The sequence below is a fragment of the Setaria viridis genome, chromosome 4 (genome assembly GCF_005286985.2).
Source record: "Setaria viridis chromosome 4, Setaria_viridis_v4.0, whole genome shotgun sequence".
Taxonomy (NCBI): Eukaryota; Viridiplantae; Streptophyta; class Magnoliopsida; order Poales; family Poaceae; genus Setaria; species Setaria viridis.
Genome location: NC_048266.2, coordinates 27,671,346 through 27,688,863, shown reverse-complemented (window position 1 = coordinate 27,688,863; position 17,518 = coordinate 27,671,346). Strand labels below are relative to the sequence as shown.

The 17,518-nt window shown below is 41.8% G+C and overlaps 2 protein-coding genes across 2 annotated transcripts; both read right to left on the bottom strand.

Moving 5' to 3' along the window:
* Positions 1 to 644: 644 nt before the first annotated feature.
* Positions 645 to 7,178, bottom strand: LOC117852307 (polyadenylate-binding protein-interacting protein 8). The gene is made up of 10 exons (XM_034734334.2): positions 6,600 to 7,178; positions 6,013 to 6,126; positions 5,861 to 5,905; positions 4,524 to 4,596; positions 4,326 to 4,438; positions 4,188 to 4,247; positions 3,142 to 3,189; positions 2,969 to 3,037; positions 1,129 to 1,190; positions 645 to 1,027 (listed from the first exon to the last, which is right to left on the bottom strand). Exons 1-10 carry the CDS (start codon positions 7,035 to 7,037, stop codon positions 970 to 972), a joined length of 1,080 nt encoding a protein of 359 aa, XP_034590225.1. The 5' UTR covers positions 7,038 to 7,178; the 3' UTR covers positions 645 to 969.
* Positions 7,179 to 13,774: 6,596 nt separating this feature from the next.
* LOC117853764 (nuclear intron maturase 1, mitochondrial) lies at positions 13,775 to 16,124 on the bottom strand. The gene has a single exon (XM_034736052.2). It carries the CDS (start codon positions 16,107 to 16,109, stop codon positions 13,986 to 13,988), a length of 2,124 nt encoding a protein of 707 aa, XP_034591943.1. The 5' UTR covers positions 16,110 to 16,124; the 3' UTR covers positions 13,775 to 13,985.
* Between the last annotated feature and the right edge of the window lie 1,394 nt (positions 16,125 to 17,518).

The following is a 17,518-nucleotide window of genomic DNA, read 5'->3' as shown; positions in this document are numbered from 1 at the left end:
TCTTCCCCTTGCAGTTTCATGTCCTCCAGATGTTTCTCCAGGATTGAAACCCCATCTTCATCTTCCATGGTTTTCCCTTTTCCTTTCTCCTGTCCACCTTGGCTTGCCATGCAACCTTCCCCGAGACACAGACCTCCCACGAGCGTGGGCACTGCCAGAGATCCTTTGAAAGTAGCGATGATCACGTCGGCTTCGACGTGAGATTTGTTTTTGACTCCGACGGCGGCTCCGTCAGAGGAGAGCGAAACCCTAGTTTTTTAAGGGTAAGAAGACTCCTAATTTCATACTCTAGATTTATTTATACGTGTTTCTGCGCTGAGAAAAACTGTATCACCATCTCTCTTCATTTCTCACACCAAACAGGATTGATGCCTAAAAGGCTAAAAGATTGCGTCGCTTCCCTCACTTACATTTGGCATCGACTATATGCACAGAGCTCCCACAAAATAAATCGTTAGAAATGCAAAAAGGGTGAAAGCCTGAGTTCGGCCATCAGCATCAGGTCACAAATTGGGCATCAGACACGGGCCAAGCCAATAGGCCTGCTGTCCGCCTCAAGATAGTGAACTACTACCACCCAGACTACTAGCAATTTTGTGAACGATCTACATCCGAAGAGATTAAGATGATCAGGCAAAGGCGAATAACAGAAGCCATAGACATTATTTGTTCGAATGACTGTCAAGGCTGCCATAGCATCATACATAATCAACCTTTAGGTCAAAGAAAGAAAAAGGAGGTCAAAATAGAGCTCCCAGCAACCATACAGATGGGTCTGAGAAACATAAGCGAGGGGCTTTCAACTAGACAACTAGGGTTTAATCAACGACAACTCTCTTCAACGACAATTGCTGATCCGCAACGCGACAGTCTCTAAGGCTGCGCGACTCGCTTTGTTGCCTGGAAATTTGCTGCTGCCCTGGACGACGGCTTCACATAAGCCGGATTCAGTACGACGTCACACGGGATTCAGTACGACGTCACACGGGGCGAACGAGGGCGGACTGGGGTCTTTGACGGACTCACCCTGAAAAACCAATAGCACAGTATACAGTAAGCACAGGATGGAAAACACGGCACCCTTAGCATGGTAGGAACTTCAAACTCATGCAGAAAGTATGTTCTTGCCTGACGGGAAGCGTGCCAAGAATCATGCCACTGCAGTTCAGAGCTAGAATAGCACTATCTGCCTGCAGAAACGGAATTTATAAATTGGCCAAGCTCCAAAAAAATGAACAAATAATTTTTGCATCCTTGTTTTGTATCAAAAGAAGCATTTCTTATTAAATGAAAATTCAGCAATGTACAGCCCACATAATTGAGAAAATCAATGTAAATTCTTCTGGTAACTACACTTCCTTTGCAAATGCCACCCAAATAAGTACCATTTATCTTTATGAAATTCACTTCATCTGATAAACAAGTAATTGTTACCTAAGATGTCACTAGCCCTCCTAGGCACCAGATAGGCATTAGGCAACAAATTCACTTCATCTGGTATCGAGTAATTGTTACCTAAGATGTCACTAGCCTTCCTAGGCACTAGGCAACACTACTCTACACAGCAAACCAGGCCTGCCTGATTGCAGGAGGTAGACAAAGACAGAGCCACCTGTCTAGCGTCATGCCTTCAGGGAACACTAAAAAATAAAGGTTGTTTTTGGATGCGTGCAGATGAACTATTTTAATTTTGACCAACCATACATTTTTTTCCATATTTCTAAAAAAGACTTTCATAAGTTATAATTTGATTAGGTCTAAACATATAATGCAAGATTATCACCAACACAGATGACTAGCCCAGGTTAAAACGTGGCAGTGTTATTAGATCTGGCAACACCATTGACACAAATGACTGGTTGAGGTTAAGTCCATGGGTGACCAGTCCAACTACATGTTTCGTTCAAAAATTTTCAGCCTACAAGCATGTATTTCAATTCCCTGCATGCAAAGTAAATGATTATAGCACCATTTTAGATAGCTGAAGGGATCATAAACATTAAGGAAGCTCCTAGTTTGTTAGTGCACGACTTGCAAGGTAATTGCTTTGCAACATGGTGAGCAAAGTTGGCTTAATTAAGCACATCTCCAGTTAAAAGTAAGCCCACAATTTGTCATTCAGGCACTTGTATATTAGTATTTCTGTAAATCAGAAACTACCACAAACATATGTAATTTGACTCATCTGTATTTTGCTCAAAAGCTTGTGAGACTAGGCATAGAATGCTCTAATGATTAGGACTATCTAGCATAAATAATTCAAGCAATCTTGAAATTATGCTTGTAACGATACATGTGTTGTAAAAGAGGATGCAGAATATCTAGCAAGTTAGCAGAAGACTGACAGCTGCCAGAATAAAAGCAGTAGGAAAAAGGTGAGATACAGCTAGGAGCAGAAAGATGCATATGGATCTATAATATCAGTGTTGTGAATTAGTGATATATCTAATAGCAATCAACTTACCCATGAGGAAATGGAAAGTACATATAGCACGACATTGGTTCTACATGGTGAGAATCTATAAGGGCTTTGTACTATAGTAGAAAGCCTTGTCAGCGCAACAAGAAAAAAAATCAAACGCATGTTAACAGCCTTATTTTACTCGAATAACTTAAATGCTTAGCAAATAATGTCAATTGCAAAGCAAATAAATAATCCAAACATGAACTATGTAAGACTGAAGAAATAGAATCTGAGATAAATCAGAAAGTGAATCCTCCAATCATGAGAAAACCAGATTTGGAAGGATTGAAAAGCTTAGTTTAAAGACAAAATGGCTACACCGAAATTACCCATTGGATGGGTTTGACAAACAAAATATTGTCACGTTTACCTTTCTAACAGGAATTCGTTCACATGAGAAAGTGTTTGTGTTGTTCTTTCCAATGTTATTGGCATCATTTCTGATATAGAAACTGATTTATTCTTGATGACAATTAGCATACTGAAGTCTCCTGTTTTACTTACTTGGACAAACTCAACAAAGGCAATGCACGTGGAGTGCACATAATCACCAAGTAGCCTCAGACGAGAAACCTAAGTAAGAAAGGAACATAACTATTAACCAAATTATTTATGCTTAGCCATGTAAAAGAAACACATTCCTACAACGAAAACATAGAGGTAAGTAGGTAACATACTTCACCGCATGTTCCCTCAAAGAATTGTTTCACTACATCTTCTGCAACCTACACAATAAAGGAAATAAGTCGTACTACAATCATTATATTTAACATTTGAACAGAAAAAAAATAAAACCTAAAAACGACACCTAGAACTTAGCATTTGAATTTTTTTTCCTCAATTCCACCATTTATATTTACCCTACTACCATTCAGATTTCAAATACTTAGACAAAGAAAATAATACAAATATATACTCAGGTAATGGCACAATACAATCACAACATAGATATATAACTCTTGGATCTAAAATTCTAAATATCACAACATCTCAGGTACCACTTTGACAAATATCCTCAACCATTGGGATTCTAAAAAAAATAATGGTGTTATCCTCAGTACGAACTGAGTCAAATATCAGCTCATAACCAACTCCTAGAACCCACTTTTGAATTTGACTGTTTTTCAAATTTTATGGTGAAACTGTTTTCTCACGGGACTTTCAAAATCAGAAAGAATTAGCAAGCATCAACATGATTCCAACTCCAGCCACACAAAAATGTAAACTCAACAGCAAAATTCACAAGTGACAGCTACTACACAGTATGCAACATTTCATCTTCAAAGTGAACAGAGTTTCTATCCCAAAAAAAACAGTGAACCTAATACAGCTTCATTGACTGGTCAAGTGCTATCTTAAACATCAAGGTGCAAAAGCTTCTGAAGCTTATGGATAAAGGATTGCCATTTTGAAAGAAAGATGAGATCATAAATTGACTTCAGACGAGAACTACTCATTGATTAATATTTGTTACTACACACAAAATATTGGCCAATTGTAACAAATACACTGGATTCACTGGTATCAATTCACACATCTCTCTCATTTCAAACATCTTTAACAGATCATGTTGAATGGTGGTGATAAGAAAACTTAGCACATATTCACAAGAATGCCCAACTGTGAAGATTAGCTATTAGAAATATTTCATGTGCACTGTTCCAGGATACAATTACAATAAGATGCGAACAGAAATAAAAAATAATTATACCATACAGCATACCTTCTTGTCAATGTTAGTACAATATACAGTCCTGGATACCATTTCTTTCTCATCCTCAGTCTGAAGGAAAAGGAGATTTGCTTGTATTGTTACAGATTTAACATCAATAGATGATATAATTTATATCTGTCTACTTACTCGAGGAAGAAATTTGGGGTTCACAGGTAAAATTGCTGTCTTTGATGGCAAAACTTTGACAGGATAAAAACCAAGAACGGTTCCACCAAGTGTTAGTGCTGTTCTTGCACCAACTGCAGAAAAAGCAGCTTCATTCAGGACTGCTGCTTACACAAACATAGGACTATCAAATAACAATTGGTGTATTGAAGCTACTACCATCATCTGCAAACTCGATAAAGGCAAAACGCAGCACTGAGTTAGGATCACCACAGATACGGCAATCTACCACCTACAAGAGAAGATGTGTCATAAGAAGTAAACCATAGAGAGATAAATGTGAAACGAAGTTAGTAAAAATTCAAGAAACACCCAACACCATCCACATTATGAAGTATTTTAAAGCAAGAGAGGACAGGGGGAGCAATGATAAATCCATGTATGAGCTACCAGGTTATATCATATGTCTTTTAAGTTTAAACTCTGCATAAGGATATTAATCATGTTTCATGAAAGATACTACTGATCTTTAATAACTAAAAATGAGTGCAAGAGCTATAGAAAAATTAGTACATGCATTAAGTTTGCAAATATGAACTGAATCAGTTATAACTAAAACAGCGCAGACAGCAATTCTCTATGGTCGTCTGTTCCGTACCTAACAGAATGTGGTAAATTACTAGCTAGCAACATCACAACAGAGAACAGACCATTTGCTAGCAACATCACAACAGCCGCATCACTAATGGAACAATGGTCTCATGTATCTTTCATATCCTCAAAACTAGTAAGCATCACTATGACTAACTTAGTAGGGTGTGGCCTAATACGTAGTCCGAGAAAGCCATCTGCTTACAAATATCAATTATGCAAGTTTGACAGGGGAAGAACATCACCCATGTGCCCCCTGCTTTATGCTAACCACCATATTGGAATGGTATATGAAGACGATCAATTCCACGCTTATCAACCTGATCACCAACTATTTCAACCTTCCATCTTTCCTTAACAATTCAAGTGTCTAACCAATCTTAGGAAGAACTGGGAATTAGTTTACAAAGTTGATCTTTTCTAGGATTAGTAGCCACCCAGGAATACTTCAAGAACCCATACTGCCTCTCTTTTCAAACAACCATGCATGATACATTCAGGGAATGAAACCCTAGAAGTTTCATGGAGAAAACAAGAAAGAAATCAAGGCAAACCTAAATATTGGAATTCAGTGCAAATGGCAAGTAACTGATTTACTTGTTTTTAAGTCATAATGCAACTTCATTCTTCGTTCAGCTACCCTAGAAATTACAGATCTCAAGAGTTCAATTGTTACGACACATTATAGGCAAAAATGTCAGTATTCTGACAAGGTAGATAACATCAAACAAAGCATATGTCAAAAAACAACTTTAAACTATTAATTTCTAAGATGCAGGAAAAAAATTGAACCTCCAGGAGAGACAAAAACAAATATTTGGTCAATTATTTTTTGTTTTCAGGATATAGGCAACAAAAAATTAATGACCTCAAGTGGAGTTGATATTAGGAATCTTAGAACGCACCTGCCCACAGGTTGAAAAAACTTCGGCGAGTTTCTGTTCAGTTACCTGCAAATCCCAATATATCAAAAAAAAAGGAAAACAAATATACCAAACAGAACTCTATGATATTCTTATAACAAAATATACAAAACAGAACTCTATGATATTCTCACATGCTGATCAATGTCAGAGACATAGACTGTTCGCTGCACACTGGCCTCCCTATCAGCTCGACGAGGGCGGCCTCCCATCATCCTTCTCCTCCCCTGAATGAAGCCATTCCTTCTCTATAACCACACAGGTCAAATGCAGCTGATTATTCTCAAGACACTACCCTCACTGTACTGTACTACCCATTTACCCAATTCATAGCACTGGCAAACAATATGTCGGGAAAATATAACTACAACAAAAGAAACAAATAAAGAGAACGAAACGATCAAGTGAATCCAATTACTGAAAAAACATGTGCAGAGCAAGGATCCGAGAATAATCAACCGACAGGAATCTATAATAGGGAAATATCAAAATCAACTAATGGTACCAGGTTGATTAAATTTTATATGACAACCAGTCTAGACCTAAAACCCTCCCAGTAAAAGATCAGCTCTCGAGTCGATCGCACTTGAGTAGCTAAAAATCCAAAGCCATCAACATCAGGAAACCTCCAAACCTACCGATCGACCCAGAAACAGTCCACTGCTAACCCCTACCCGCGGAGAGACCCGCAACAAATCGGACTCTGCAATTCAGTGATTACCCGTCGATTCGGCTGGCCGTTGGCGGATCCGTCGCTGCTGGAGTCCCTCCCCCCGGCGCCGCCCATGCCACCGCCGCCCACGAGCTGCAGCACGTGCATCGGCTGCTGCTGCGGCGGCGGCGGCGGGAGCTGGTGGTGTCGCGCGTAGTAGTCGATCGCCGGCGACACGAACACGGGCGCGTCGGCCGAGAGGCGGCGGGCGCCGCCATCCCCGCGGCGGCGCGAGAGCGGCACGAACTCCTCCGCCGAGGGGTTCAGCTTCGAGAGCAGGTCCTCCAGCTTCCTCATGTCACTCTCGTACTCCCTCACCTCCTCCTTCCCGGCCTCCCCGTCGCCGCCCTTGGCCGCCGCCGCCGCCTCAGCCGCGGCCGCCTCCCTCTCCGCCGCCGGCACGGCGTCCGCGCCGCGGATCGGGCCCTCCGCCGCCACGGCAACCATCTCCGCTCCGCCGAGCCGGGCCGAATCGAGGCCGATCGCCGCCGCTGGCCGGAAGAATTCGCGAGGAAGCCGAATCGAGAATCTTCCTTATTATTATTGGAACAGTGGAGGGGGCGAAATAGAAAAACGCGAGGAGCCGAGGCGAGATCGCTTTCGGGGCGGTTGGCTATAAATAGGAGCCCGAGGCAAAAGCCTCCGCCCTTTTCCTCCAATTTTTTTTCCTTCCGCTCCCGTATTTTCTCTCAGCTAGAAAATAATTTCATTTGGATAAGGAAATCGATTTCTTTTTTGGAAAGAAATGTTTCGCGACTTGGAAGGGGGGCGTGGGGAGTGTGGCACGGCGGCGTCGGGATGAGCGGCCCTGGCACGGGCTTGCGACGCGGACGGTGTGGATCTTCTATGGCTGCTGTGTGAGCTCTAGGATTTTTCTAGGACTTTTGACTGGTCACTGGTGTACGTATACGGTGGAACAGGGAAGAATATGCCACGTGGCTATTTGGGAGGATTAAGTGCCGGTAAGAGCGTGCAGCAGGCGGTTTTGAATATTGTGCGAGCTTATCTCTCCACTCCTAGCTAGCCTTTTATCTTTTGCACTGTTCAATGAAAAAAAATTAGTTCTACTAGCTCTAAGCTAAATTGGTGGAGACACCGTTAGTAAAGGTGTGTTCAATGAAAAAAAATTAGTTCTACTAGCTCTAAGCTAAATTGGTGGAGACACCGTTAGTAAAGGTGTGTTTGACTGTGATATGTAATGAGAGATCGTGTTGCGTTTTTTAAAGAATCTTTTATTTTTTTGTTGTTCTATATGAAATTAAGGACGGCATTGAAGAGTTTAATCATGGATAATCTCTTAACCAATGTGGTACTTAGTTGTGCACCGGCGAAAATTGAAATACGATGTGCCCAAAACCTTGTCAAAATAAGAGTTTGTTAGTTGTTGTGTTAAACCATTACTTGATTTGTGGGTTCTATTTTATGATAATCTAATTACGCTATAACTAGATTAGCCGATTGTCGTGCTCCACAAAGTTGCAGCTTCCAGGAGAGAAAATGAGCACAGCAAATGCTCGATATAAGGTCAATAAACTTTGGTGCAATGGTATGACGTTATCCTGCAAACATATGGAGTTATTGTGCCGCGAATTGTCTGGTTGTACATCTTACTTTTTATAGAATCTTGATCTCCAATGGGAGATTGAATAGCACCACATGTGATTAACAAAATCATATCTAGAATCGTAATCATCGCAACAGATTTATTAGAATTCAAAAATGCGAATGTATATATCGCTTTGGTAGAGTTCATGATTTAATTTGCCATCTTGTAAATCTTTATTACCAATAAATTTAATTTATTTTTTTTGCGAAGTCATCTCTAAAAGATGAAATTTATATAAAAGAGAATTAGATAGAGCTCGTGAACTATGATTTCAGCTGTAGGATAAGTAAGATCATAAGGTTTTAAATCGTTGGTGCCCACTTATACACCCCATTCGATAATAAGGGGGTATTTGGATCTTTAGTCCGGACTAAAATTCATGTCACATCGAAAATTCAGAGGCTAATTAAGAGGACTAAACATGAGCTAATTATAAAACTAATTACACAGATGGTGGCTAATTTCTGAGATGAATCCATTAAGCCTAATTAATCCATCATTAGGACATATTTACTGTAGCACCACATTATCAAATCATGAACTAATTAGGCTCAATAGATTCGTCTCGTAAATTAGCCTCTATCTGTGCAATTGGTTTTATAATTAGTCTATGTTTAATACTTTAATTAGCATCTAAATATTTAATGTGACAGGAATTTTAGGAGCCGGTAAAGAAACAAACGGGACCTAATTACATTTGCACTTTTGTCCTATTTGATCTGGACGCAAGTTTTTCACGACAAGGATCAAACAATATTTTAGCTAGTTCGTGTTGTCCCATGCTGCTCGGGCGCGATGGCGTCACGTGTGATCCTGCCGCACGGGGGTTATAAAATTTCGCTGCTGCAGGGGATCACAACGTCTCGGGCCTCTAATATGTGCTGACGCACGTGAGTTCAGATAAAAAGGCATGCGCGTAATTGCTCACGAAGAAGATATACTCTTTCCTTGTTTTTCTTTCTTCTTCTTGAGGGAAAAGACAAACGCCTTTACAAAAATTTCCGAAATATAAAACAAAAGGCAAAAACGTAAGGAGAATGGATCGTAGCAGACCGAAAAAATTGACATCTGGAGCGTGATTACTGTTCTGAATCCGTAATGGTAGAAATTAAATTTGGTCAGTGGATTAGAAGTCAATTTAAACTTAAAGAAGGGGTCGTACTAGCATACTGTACTACTCCATCATGTACTAATGTAAGCATCACATCAATTCAACATTCTGGTCAATTTCTCCGGTCCGGTTCAAGAACTGACGCGACATTTAATTCCACATTGCTCTAGATTAACTGCTAAACTAACATTTACCAAGAATTCGTGATCAAATGCTTCTGACCTGAATTATCTGGAGAAAAAGTTTCAACAAAGGACTTCCCTTTTTCCTCAATCTCCAGTGACCGAAAGAAAAGGAGGAACTTTTCAAGGTTACCTCACTGTTCTCTATACGGATTCATGATTATCCCAATAGACCAAACTGGAGAGAATCAAGGACTATCATCAAGAGGGGGGGAAAAAGATAGGGCTCTTCTTCTCGCATCGCGAATATGTCATATTCTTCAGAACAAATGCAACTTTATTCACATCAATATTGCCATGAAAAAGACAGAACCCGAGCCCTCCGCACAAGAAAAAGAAAAAAGAAAAAAAGAACTGAACCACAGCAGATCGATCAGCACGCAAGGATATTTGGCATGGCAACGGGGACTCCAGCACTGAGGATAGCATACGAAAACAAATCCATAACGCAAATGAAGAAGGGAAAAAACGGACGGGTGTATCACTGAAGATATGTATGAAAAATAGAATAAAAGACCAGCACGATAAGCTAACGGAAAAAGAGTCGCTGTCGACACATGTGAAAGCTTTGCAGCCAGGACAAAATCCTTGATCTGAATAATTGCAAGGGGCCATCCAGTACAGGTAGTAGCTGACATATGCGTTCCAACCATATGAAAAATGCTTCCCAACTTATAACCAAGATACTGTATGCTTAAACAATCCGATGGCAAACTAACAACAGCAACTTATGACGCCCCCACATTCAAGAAGGAAAAGAAACATGCGGGAACAGGATGGGACGTGAATATAAATAGTGTGTGCAGATTATTTGCCTGCATAAACTTGAAGAAACAAAGGCAAGATAAATCCTATTGGTGAATCTTCTTAACATCCATTTGGGCTATACATATAGATATTTGTCTTCAGAATTTGTAAAGAGGGGGAAACATAAAAAGGGGGAAAAAGTCAACAGATAAGGAGGATAGATTCTAGGGCAACCATCTGCCTTACTTGAAAGATAGGAATTCTATGGAAGCCCATGCTAACTGAATGTGATCCACTTGTACTATTAGTTTAAACACTAGAAAATTTGAAGAAAACTTTGTGAAGTTTTAATACTCCTCAATCAATGAATCTGTGAAAGGACAGGAAGAGAATGATCATATATGCTCCCCAATGAAAAAAGGTGTTCTACACCTACACCATATGCGCAGCAAGGTATTTTCATTTCAGTAACAATCTTTTTGCAGTGACAGTAGCATTGTAGCAATGTAGCATAGCACTGGCAAACATCAAGTAGCATTTCCTGTAGCATATGAATAGGATGTGGCACTTACCTTCTTCCAGTGGTTGTAGGCAAATGATCCTGTACAGGAAGAAACAGGCTCACCACATGCTGTCAGTTGCAATATGACCTACAATAAAGGAAACCCATGACCCGCAAAAATCATACCATTCGTGGTACTTGATAAGCAACCCCACCTCCAAGTTGGTGTAGGCCAATGAGGGCTTATGTGGTAGGGAATAACTGAGGCACTGGTAAAGCATCAATGGAGGGGTCCAACTACAACATGAATCTGTTGGGTGCTCTCACAGGATAGCCAAAGGAAACAAATAATGAACCCTACTATGATCTGTTACTGTCACTTTAGTCCAGAATGAAGACATTAAGTTATACATGTCTTATCATAATCTGTTAGTTGACTCTTGGTACTAGCAAGTGGTTTTTGGAATTATTGACATTAAACAATCGTTTTTTCATATCACAGCGTGCTATTACAAATTGGGTTTAGTAAACCAAAAACTAAAGGTTCACGAGCCATGAAGCACTATTGTGAACTGGATTCCAAAATTACAAGGTTCACAAACCAAATCCCCTGTTAACAGAACGAAGAAGTATAACCCCTGGCAAATCATATTTTCATGACATGCTTAATGCATCACAAACCCAGTAGACAACTAATCTCGTTAGTACAAGTAGGGCACCTAGTTTTCTAGATCAGCTAAACCATCCAGACATTTTAATGTAGCATCCCTTAATTACTAGAACTCTCTTAGCCTGAATGCTCCTACTTTGCAACTGGAACAGATACAAGATATGTACATCAAGATAGATACCACTTCCCTAGTTCCTGGGCCACAAAATAAACTACAAGGTGCAAAACTATATAAGGTTACAAATTGCCAAGAAGAACACAAAGCATTGTTTCGTGTCCTACATCTAGCATTTAGCACCAACCAACTTCTACCTACTTCGCTATGTGGGGGCCCAAAATGTCAAAATCAGCATGAAACCATCAATGATATCACAAAGAGCTTCCAAGCAGTTAACATAACAAAACAAGGTACAATCAGTTTATAGGAGTTCCTTACTTGTCATGAACACCAAAGTAGCTTTTGCAAAATGTTACTTAGGACTTTATGTTTGTATGTTATCTTTCAGTGGGTGCAGAGCCAGATACAAACTAATGAACTGGTTGGTTGATGGATCTCTTTTTCTGTCCTCCTGAGGAATGCAGACTGGGGAGGTTTATTACTACTTAAATAAGATCCTTTTAGGATGGAATACTTTGGTCAAGAATATTAGACATCCAAGTCTCCAACTCACAACAGGTTTAACTAAAGAAAAAATATTTTCAAAATAATAAAAAGAATAGAAGGAACGATATGATAGCTGTGACCACCATCAGAACTACCATACGATTGAGACAATCATTATAACATGCCCATGCTGCTAGAGAGACACAGGGTTGCACAGTGATAACTTAAACAAGAGCATATTTTGTTATCATCCAACCAACAATAACAAGAAAAGGATATACACATCATGGTCAATTGAATGAGTAATTTAGGAACAGTAATATTACATGCAACTACAGAAGTTGGCATGCAGCTAAAAAATGCAATGATGGAAAAGGAGTTTGCAGACTAACCATGTCTAAGATGGTAAAATCTTCCAGATTTTTCTAAAAGAAAATACAAATGAAAAAGGAGGACAAAGAATTCGTTTGGAAAGGATAAAATAAGAACAATAGTTGCACCTGAAATGGATGCTGCTGTCATCCTAAAATACTGGTGGCTAGAAATGTACTAGCAAACTCATCAGCGATATTTCCACAATAGCAATCATGAAAGGTTATTGTTTCGAAGGGTAATTATGCTCTCCAACAAGATCCACTGTAACCACATGAAATAGTGAAAGAAAGAATACTAGTGTAACATCAATTAAGTATAACAAGATCAGGAGTTAAGACGAGAATTAGTTGGCCACAACAAGGATTACTGTACACAAAATGTATAATAAAAAATTAGCAAGTTCATGCACAATTACGTCAATTCCTAGTTTTCTTCAGTACAGATATTCAAATATGAACTAATTAGTCATGCTGAATAACAATGAGTCTAGTCATGATGAATAACAACGAGTCTAGCCAACAAAGGAGAAACTGAATCAATACTAAGGGATGTGTAGGAGAAAAGACAGAAACCAAAAGTCGGAAACTTTCTGAAAAACTGACTGGAATGATCCCAGTGAGAACATTCCACATTTCATTTCACAGTCCTTAGTTTGAGAATCCTGACAGGAATGCAGAAATCAGGTTAAGATTTGCTTTGTTAATTATTCAATTGATTATTGCTTAGCTTTTGAGCATGAGCTTTCTATCAGTGAATGGTCCTCAAAAAGTCAAAAGAGATTTAGTTTAGAGGTCCAAAAAAAGCATATAAATACTAAAGAAACTATGCACTACTGAGTTCTTAAGAGTTTGAAAAGACTTAGTAAAATGTAATGATTATTTAAGCAGAAAAATTAGGAAGGCAAATGTAATTTCTATTTTCTCCAGAAGTGTACCAAGAAACACAGGAACTTGCATGATTGCACCTGTCCAGTGCGGTGTGCTTCACCCCTACACCTAATACAATTGAATTGACCAATGTGTGGAAGTCTGAAATTTTACTATGTCAGTACCTCACTCAAAGCTTTCAACAATTTGAAGTATAAGAATACAAAGACACAGAAATAGTATTAGTAAACAAAGTAGATGTCATGTCTAATGGAATATGGTAAGAAGGAAAAAAACACAGGAATTTCGTATATATTTGCTCTAAAAACTTTTAAGAGAAATCCGTGAACTGGGCTATCTTTTTCTCATTTTCTGTATAATTCTATAGAGAAGTTCATCCAAAAGAATGCTATTGGAAGTGGCATCTAGAAGCTTCAGAAGTGCTCCACTGTTAGAAGCAGGAATATAAAAATAAACTGTAAAGTTGGCATGACATGAGAGCAGATGAGTTTACCTTGATATAAGGTGAACCGCTGCTGTAAGCATTCAAATTTATACTCTTATATGCCATAATAAATGATTTTGGTGCATTTCTTTAGCTGAAATGCTGTTCATAGATACCCATGAGAATAGGGTCACTCGTACAACAAAAAATACAGAAGAATCTGCCTGATGCACCATTGCATACCCATCAATATTTCTATTAACAATCAGGAACATAGGAGTCACAGACTATGTATCCAATAGAAGTTGCTTGTACCCATTGACAACTTCACCATTTCTCAATTCTTTGGCTCTCATCAAAGATCCTTTGTCATCATAAACACCATGAACTTTATAATACCACACCATCTTTGATACATCATCCTGTGGTGAACTTATTTCCTGACGTTTGATAGTCTTGTGAAGTTCAAAAAAGAACTTTGGATCTTGCAGCTTAATGTACTCTTGCAATACAAGTTCATGGTGTGGTACCCAGTTTCTAGGGAAAGGTGTGTAATCGCACGATGGAATTGATGACATGCGTGCAAATTGTACACCCTCAATAAAATCAACCAGTCCCATCCTCAAAAGATCAGAATATTCTGGTGCATCATTCCTTGTGTTTTCTCTCAAAGGACGGCTAAGATCCCGTGAAGCGATCTTGTAGACCTTAGCTCGAGACTTCAGTCTATACCTTGCCGCATAGAGCTTTGCCAGTGAGCTCCTTATGACATATGCACAGAACCCTACAATCTTCTTCCGGTTATCTGCATACCTGTACCAATCAGCCATGGTCTCGAGAAACTTGTTCATCTGCGAGTTAGTGTGTGCCTGCCCAGAATACAACATTGGTGAACATGGCAATGGCTCAGGATCCCTGTCCCCCTTTACAAGCTCAAGTTTCCTAAAATGCCTAATGCACCTCTGCAAGCTCGCTGTTACAGACAACAATGTTCCGACACCCTTCTCACTGACAATGTTACCTCCACTGGCAGTATATCGCAAGGTCGGGTAGATGACCCTGCGCGTGATCACATGATCCAAGAATTCAATCCCCCTTGTGATGTGCTCGATTTCCACCATCGAATTCTCTGGCCTTAAACCAAATGTTCTCTCACAAAATTCCATCAGTTGTCTCCTTATCTCAACTGCGTCCTCCCTTGGCCCCCTGATCCCAATCAAGACATGCGAACCAAATCGAAGGAAATCCATCTTCCTTGTCTTCTCCTTCCCAGCCGATGGAACAAACTCAGGCCAAGCGGGATTGTGGCACCCCTCATCACCTGCCTCCTTCCAAATCGAATCATGCTTGGACGGGCAAAAGTACTCATTAATCTTCTCCTCCATCCACCAATCCAGCTCGTTAAGGCACACATTAGCAAGCAAAGGACTAATTATACCACAATGCCCATAATTCGGCACATGGCATGCCTGTTCAGGAGCAAACCCAAAGAACAGCCTCAACCAATAAGGGTCAGGCTTCGGCTCATTCTCGTTAAGCACCTTCTTCTTCCTGCTCTTCCTGAGCACCTTCCTTTTCAGCCTCTTCTTGGCCAGCCCGTCGAGGTCCTTATCTGGTGGTGGCACAGACCCAGGCCGAACAGGGGCGTTGAGGGCAGACTTGAGCAACGACAGCACCTTGCGGTCGGAGACAGCCTTCTGGACACATGAAAGGATGGTTTCCGGCGAGAGTCCATCGACCACCGAGGTGAGGTCCGCGGAGACGAACCAGAGGTAAGCAGCGAAATGGGAGCGGACGGAGCGGATGGCGGAGTGGGGCCCGCGTCCGGGACGGAACGCGTGGGACTTTGGGGAGAAGCGCGGCTCGAAGGCGGGCTCGAGGAGGAGGAGGAGGAGCTCCTGGACGACGCGGTCCTGGAACGGCGGCGGCGCGTCCGCGAAGCGGGCCTCGAGCTTGCGGCGGGAGATGGGGACGGTGGAGGGCGGGTCGGCGGGGGAGCGGAGGAGGAGGTGCGTGGAGGCGCCCCAGGGGAAGGCGGGGTGGCGGCGGAGCGCGGCGGCGCGGAGGCGGAGGAGGCAGTGGAGGGTGGGCAGCGGGACGGCTTGGCGCGGCGGGAAGGTGCCCGTGGCGTGGGCGCAGGCGCGCTGGTAGGAGAGGAGCCAGAGGTCGAGGCGGGAGGCGTAGCCGGAGAGGTTGGGGAACGGGGACGGGAGCGGGTGCGCGAACGCGCGTCGCCACAGGGAGGAGAGGAGGTCGATGGGGTCGTGGACGAGGAGGGCGTAGGGGTCGGGGAGCGGGCCCTGGTCGGCCGGTGGGGACGTAGGAGGCGGCCGACGCGGGGCGGGGCGAGCGGCGGGGTGGTGGAGGTGGGTGGGGAGGAGGCGGCGGAGCGCCGCCGGGCGCGGCGGCATGGCGCGGGAGGCGCGTTTGGGTTTTTGGTCGAGCGGGTGGTGGGTGTATGGAGCGCTCTCACGGTCACGGGCCCTCGCTTAGGACTCGGGAGTATCCCACGAACCCACGGCCCGCGAACTGCTAGATCAAGACGCGCGTGTTAGGACGATTTAATTTAACTTTTTGCTAATTTTCAGAGGTGATCGAGTAAAATTCATGAATGTTGAATGGTGATGATACTTGTTAGTATATTTTAGATCGATAAGAAAAAATCACGGTTATTAAATTCACTGACTAAGTTGATACGATGCTCTGTGCATTAATCATACATATTTAGATGGCATGGTGTTCACCGTGACCAAGCTAAATCCTTTTCTTTAAAAAACAATAATATTTTTAATGAATTATTATATATTTAAATAGCATGTTGTTCATCGTGACTCATTCGGTGTTAGTTCGACCATGTAAAGATTGAGGTAGTTCGCCCGTGAAAAATATATACGAGAATAGGGTGATGAAGTTTAAGACAGTTAAGGTCGAGCTCCACATGCTCCACATCATGACGTGGAGCTCGACCTTGGGGGTGGTTTAAACGGCATGGGGCTTGGTTCAGCCACCCAAAGACCCAAATATGATGTTTAGTCGAGATATAAGGAAATTACTAGCAGAAATACTCATCCGTTGATACTTACTTGCTCTCATGTTATTATTCATTTGTTCCTAATATGTTGGCTTTGCTTCACAATATGTTGGTGTGTTATCCCCAATAGTCCTCTCTTTGCAAGTACAGTAGTAGAAGATATTTGTGGGTGGTTTGATGCCATCTGTTTATTACGTGGGACCCACACATGGAACTCGTGCGTTCCGACGTAAGCGGGGGCGGCCACAACTCCGAGTAGCATACCACCGTTCGGAGTCCCATTGTCGCAGTAGAAGGCGACCTACGATGGGAGCGGTGTCAAGATGTATGATGATGATGACGGCGCAAGTGTTGTTGGGCTCCGTAAATAGAAACAAAGCTAAGAATGAGAATGATTAAGTTTGAAGGCTGTATTTTTTTAATACAAATTTTTGCATACGATCTTGGATGAATACAAACTTTATATTAAAATTGTAGAGCTCGATGAGATTTTAAACTTTGTAGTTAACAACTTTTCATTTGAGATCGTTTAGTAGTCTAAAAATGTGTTATAACTCCAGAGAAGAAACACATTTGCCACATCATCGATCCACAACTCCGAAACCGAGCGTTCCTATTGGCCGAACTCTCCTCCCACCCTTCCCTCTCAACCAACCAACCTTATCTCCTCCCTCTCTCTTCTCTCTCCCACCTCTCTGGCACGCCGCCGCGCCTGCCACCCCGGGTCCGACCCCGGTCCTGGCGTTGCAGGCGACCGGCGTGGCCACCAGTGGTGCGGGTGGCCAGCCG

Excerpts from the sequence above, each read along its gene's own strand:
- LOC117852307 (XM_034734334.2), bottom strand. The coding sequence starts at position 7,037 with ATGGTTGCCGTGGCGGCGGAGGGCCCGATCCGCGGCGCGGACGCCGTG. Across the intron at positions 6,127-6,599 it reads ACGGCCAGCCGAATCGACGG|AGAAGGAATGGCTTCATTCA; the intron begins GTAATCACTGAA and ends GTGTGGTTATAG. Across the intron at positions 1,191-2,968 it reads CCTTTGTTGAGTTTGTCCAA|GCAGATAGTGCTATTCTAGC; the intron begins GTAAGTAAAACA and ends CCGTTTCTGCAG.
- LOC117853764 (XM_034736052.2), bottom strand. The coding sequence starts at position 16,109 with ATGCCGCCGCGCCCGGCGGCGCTCCGCCGCCTCCTCCCCACCCACCTC.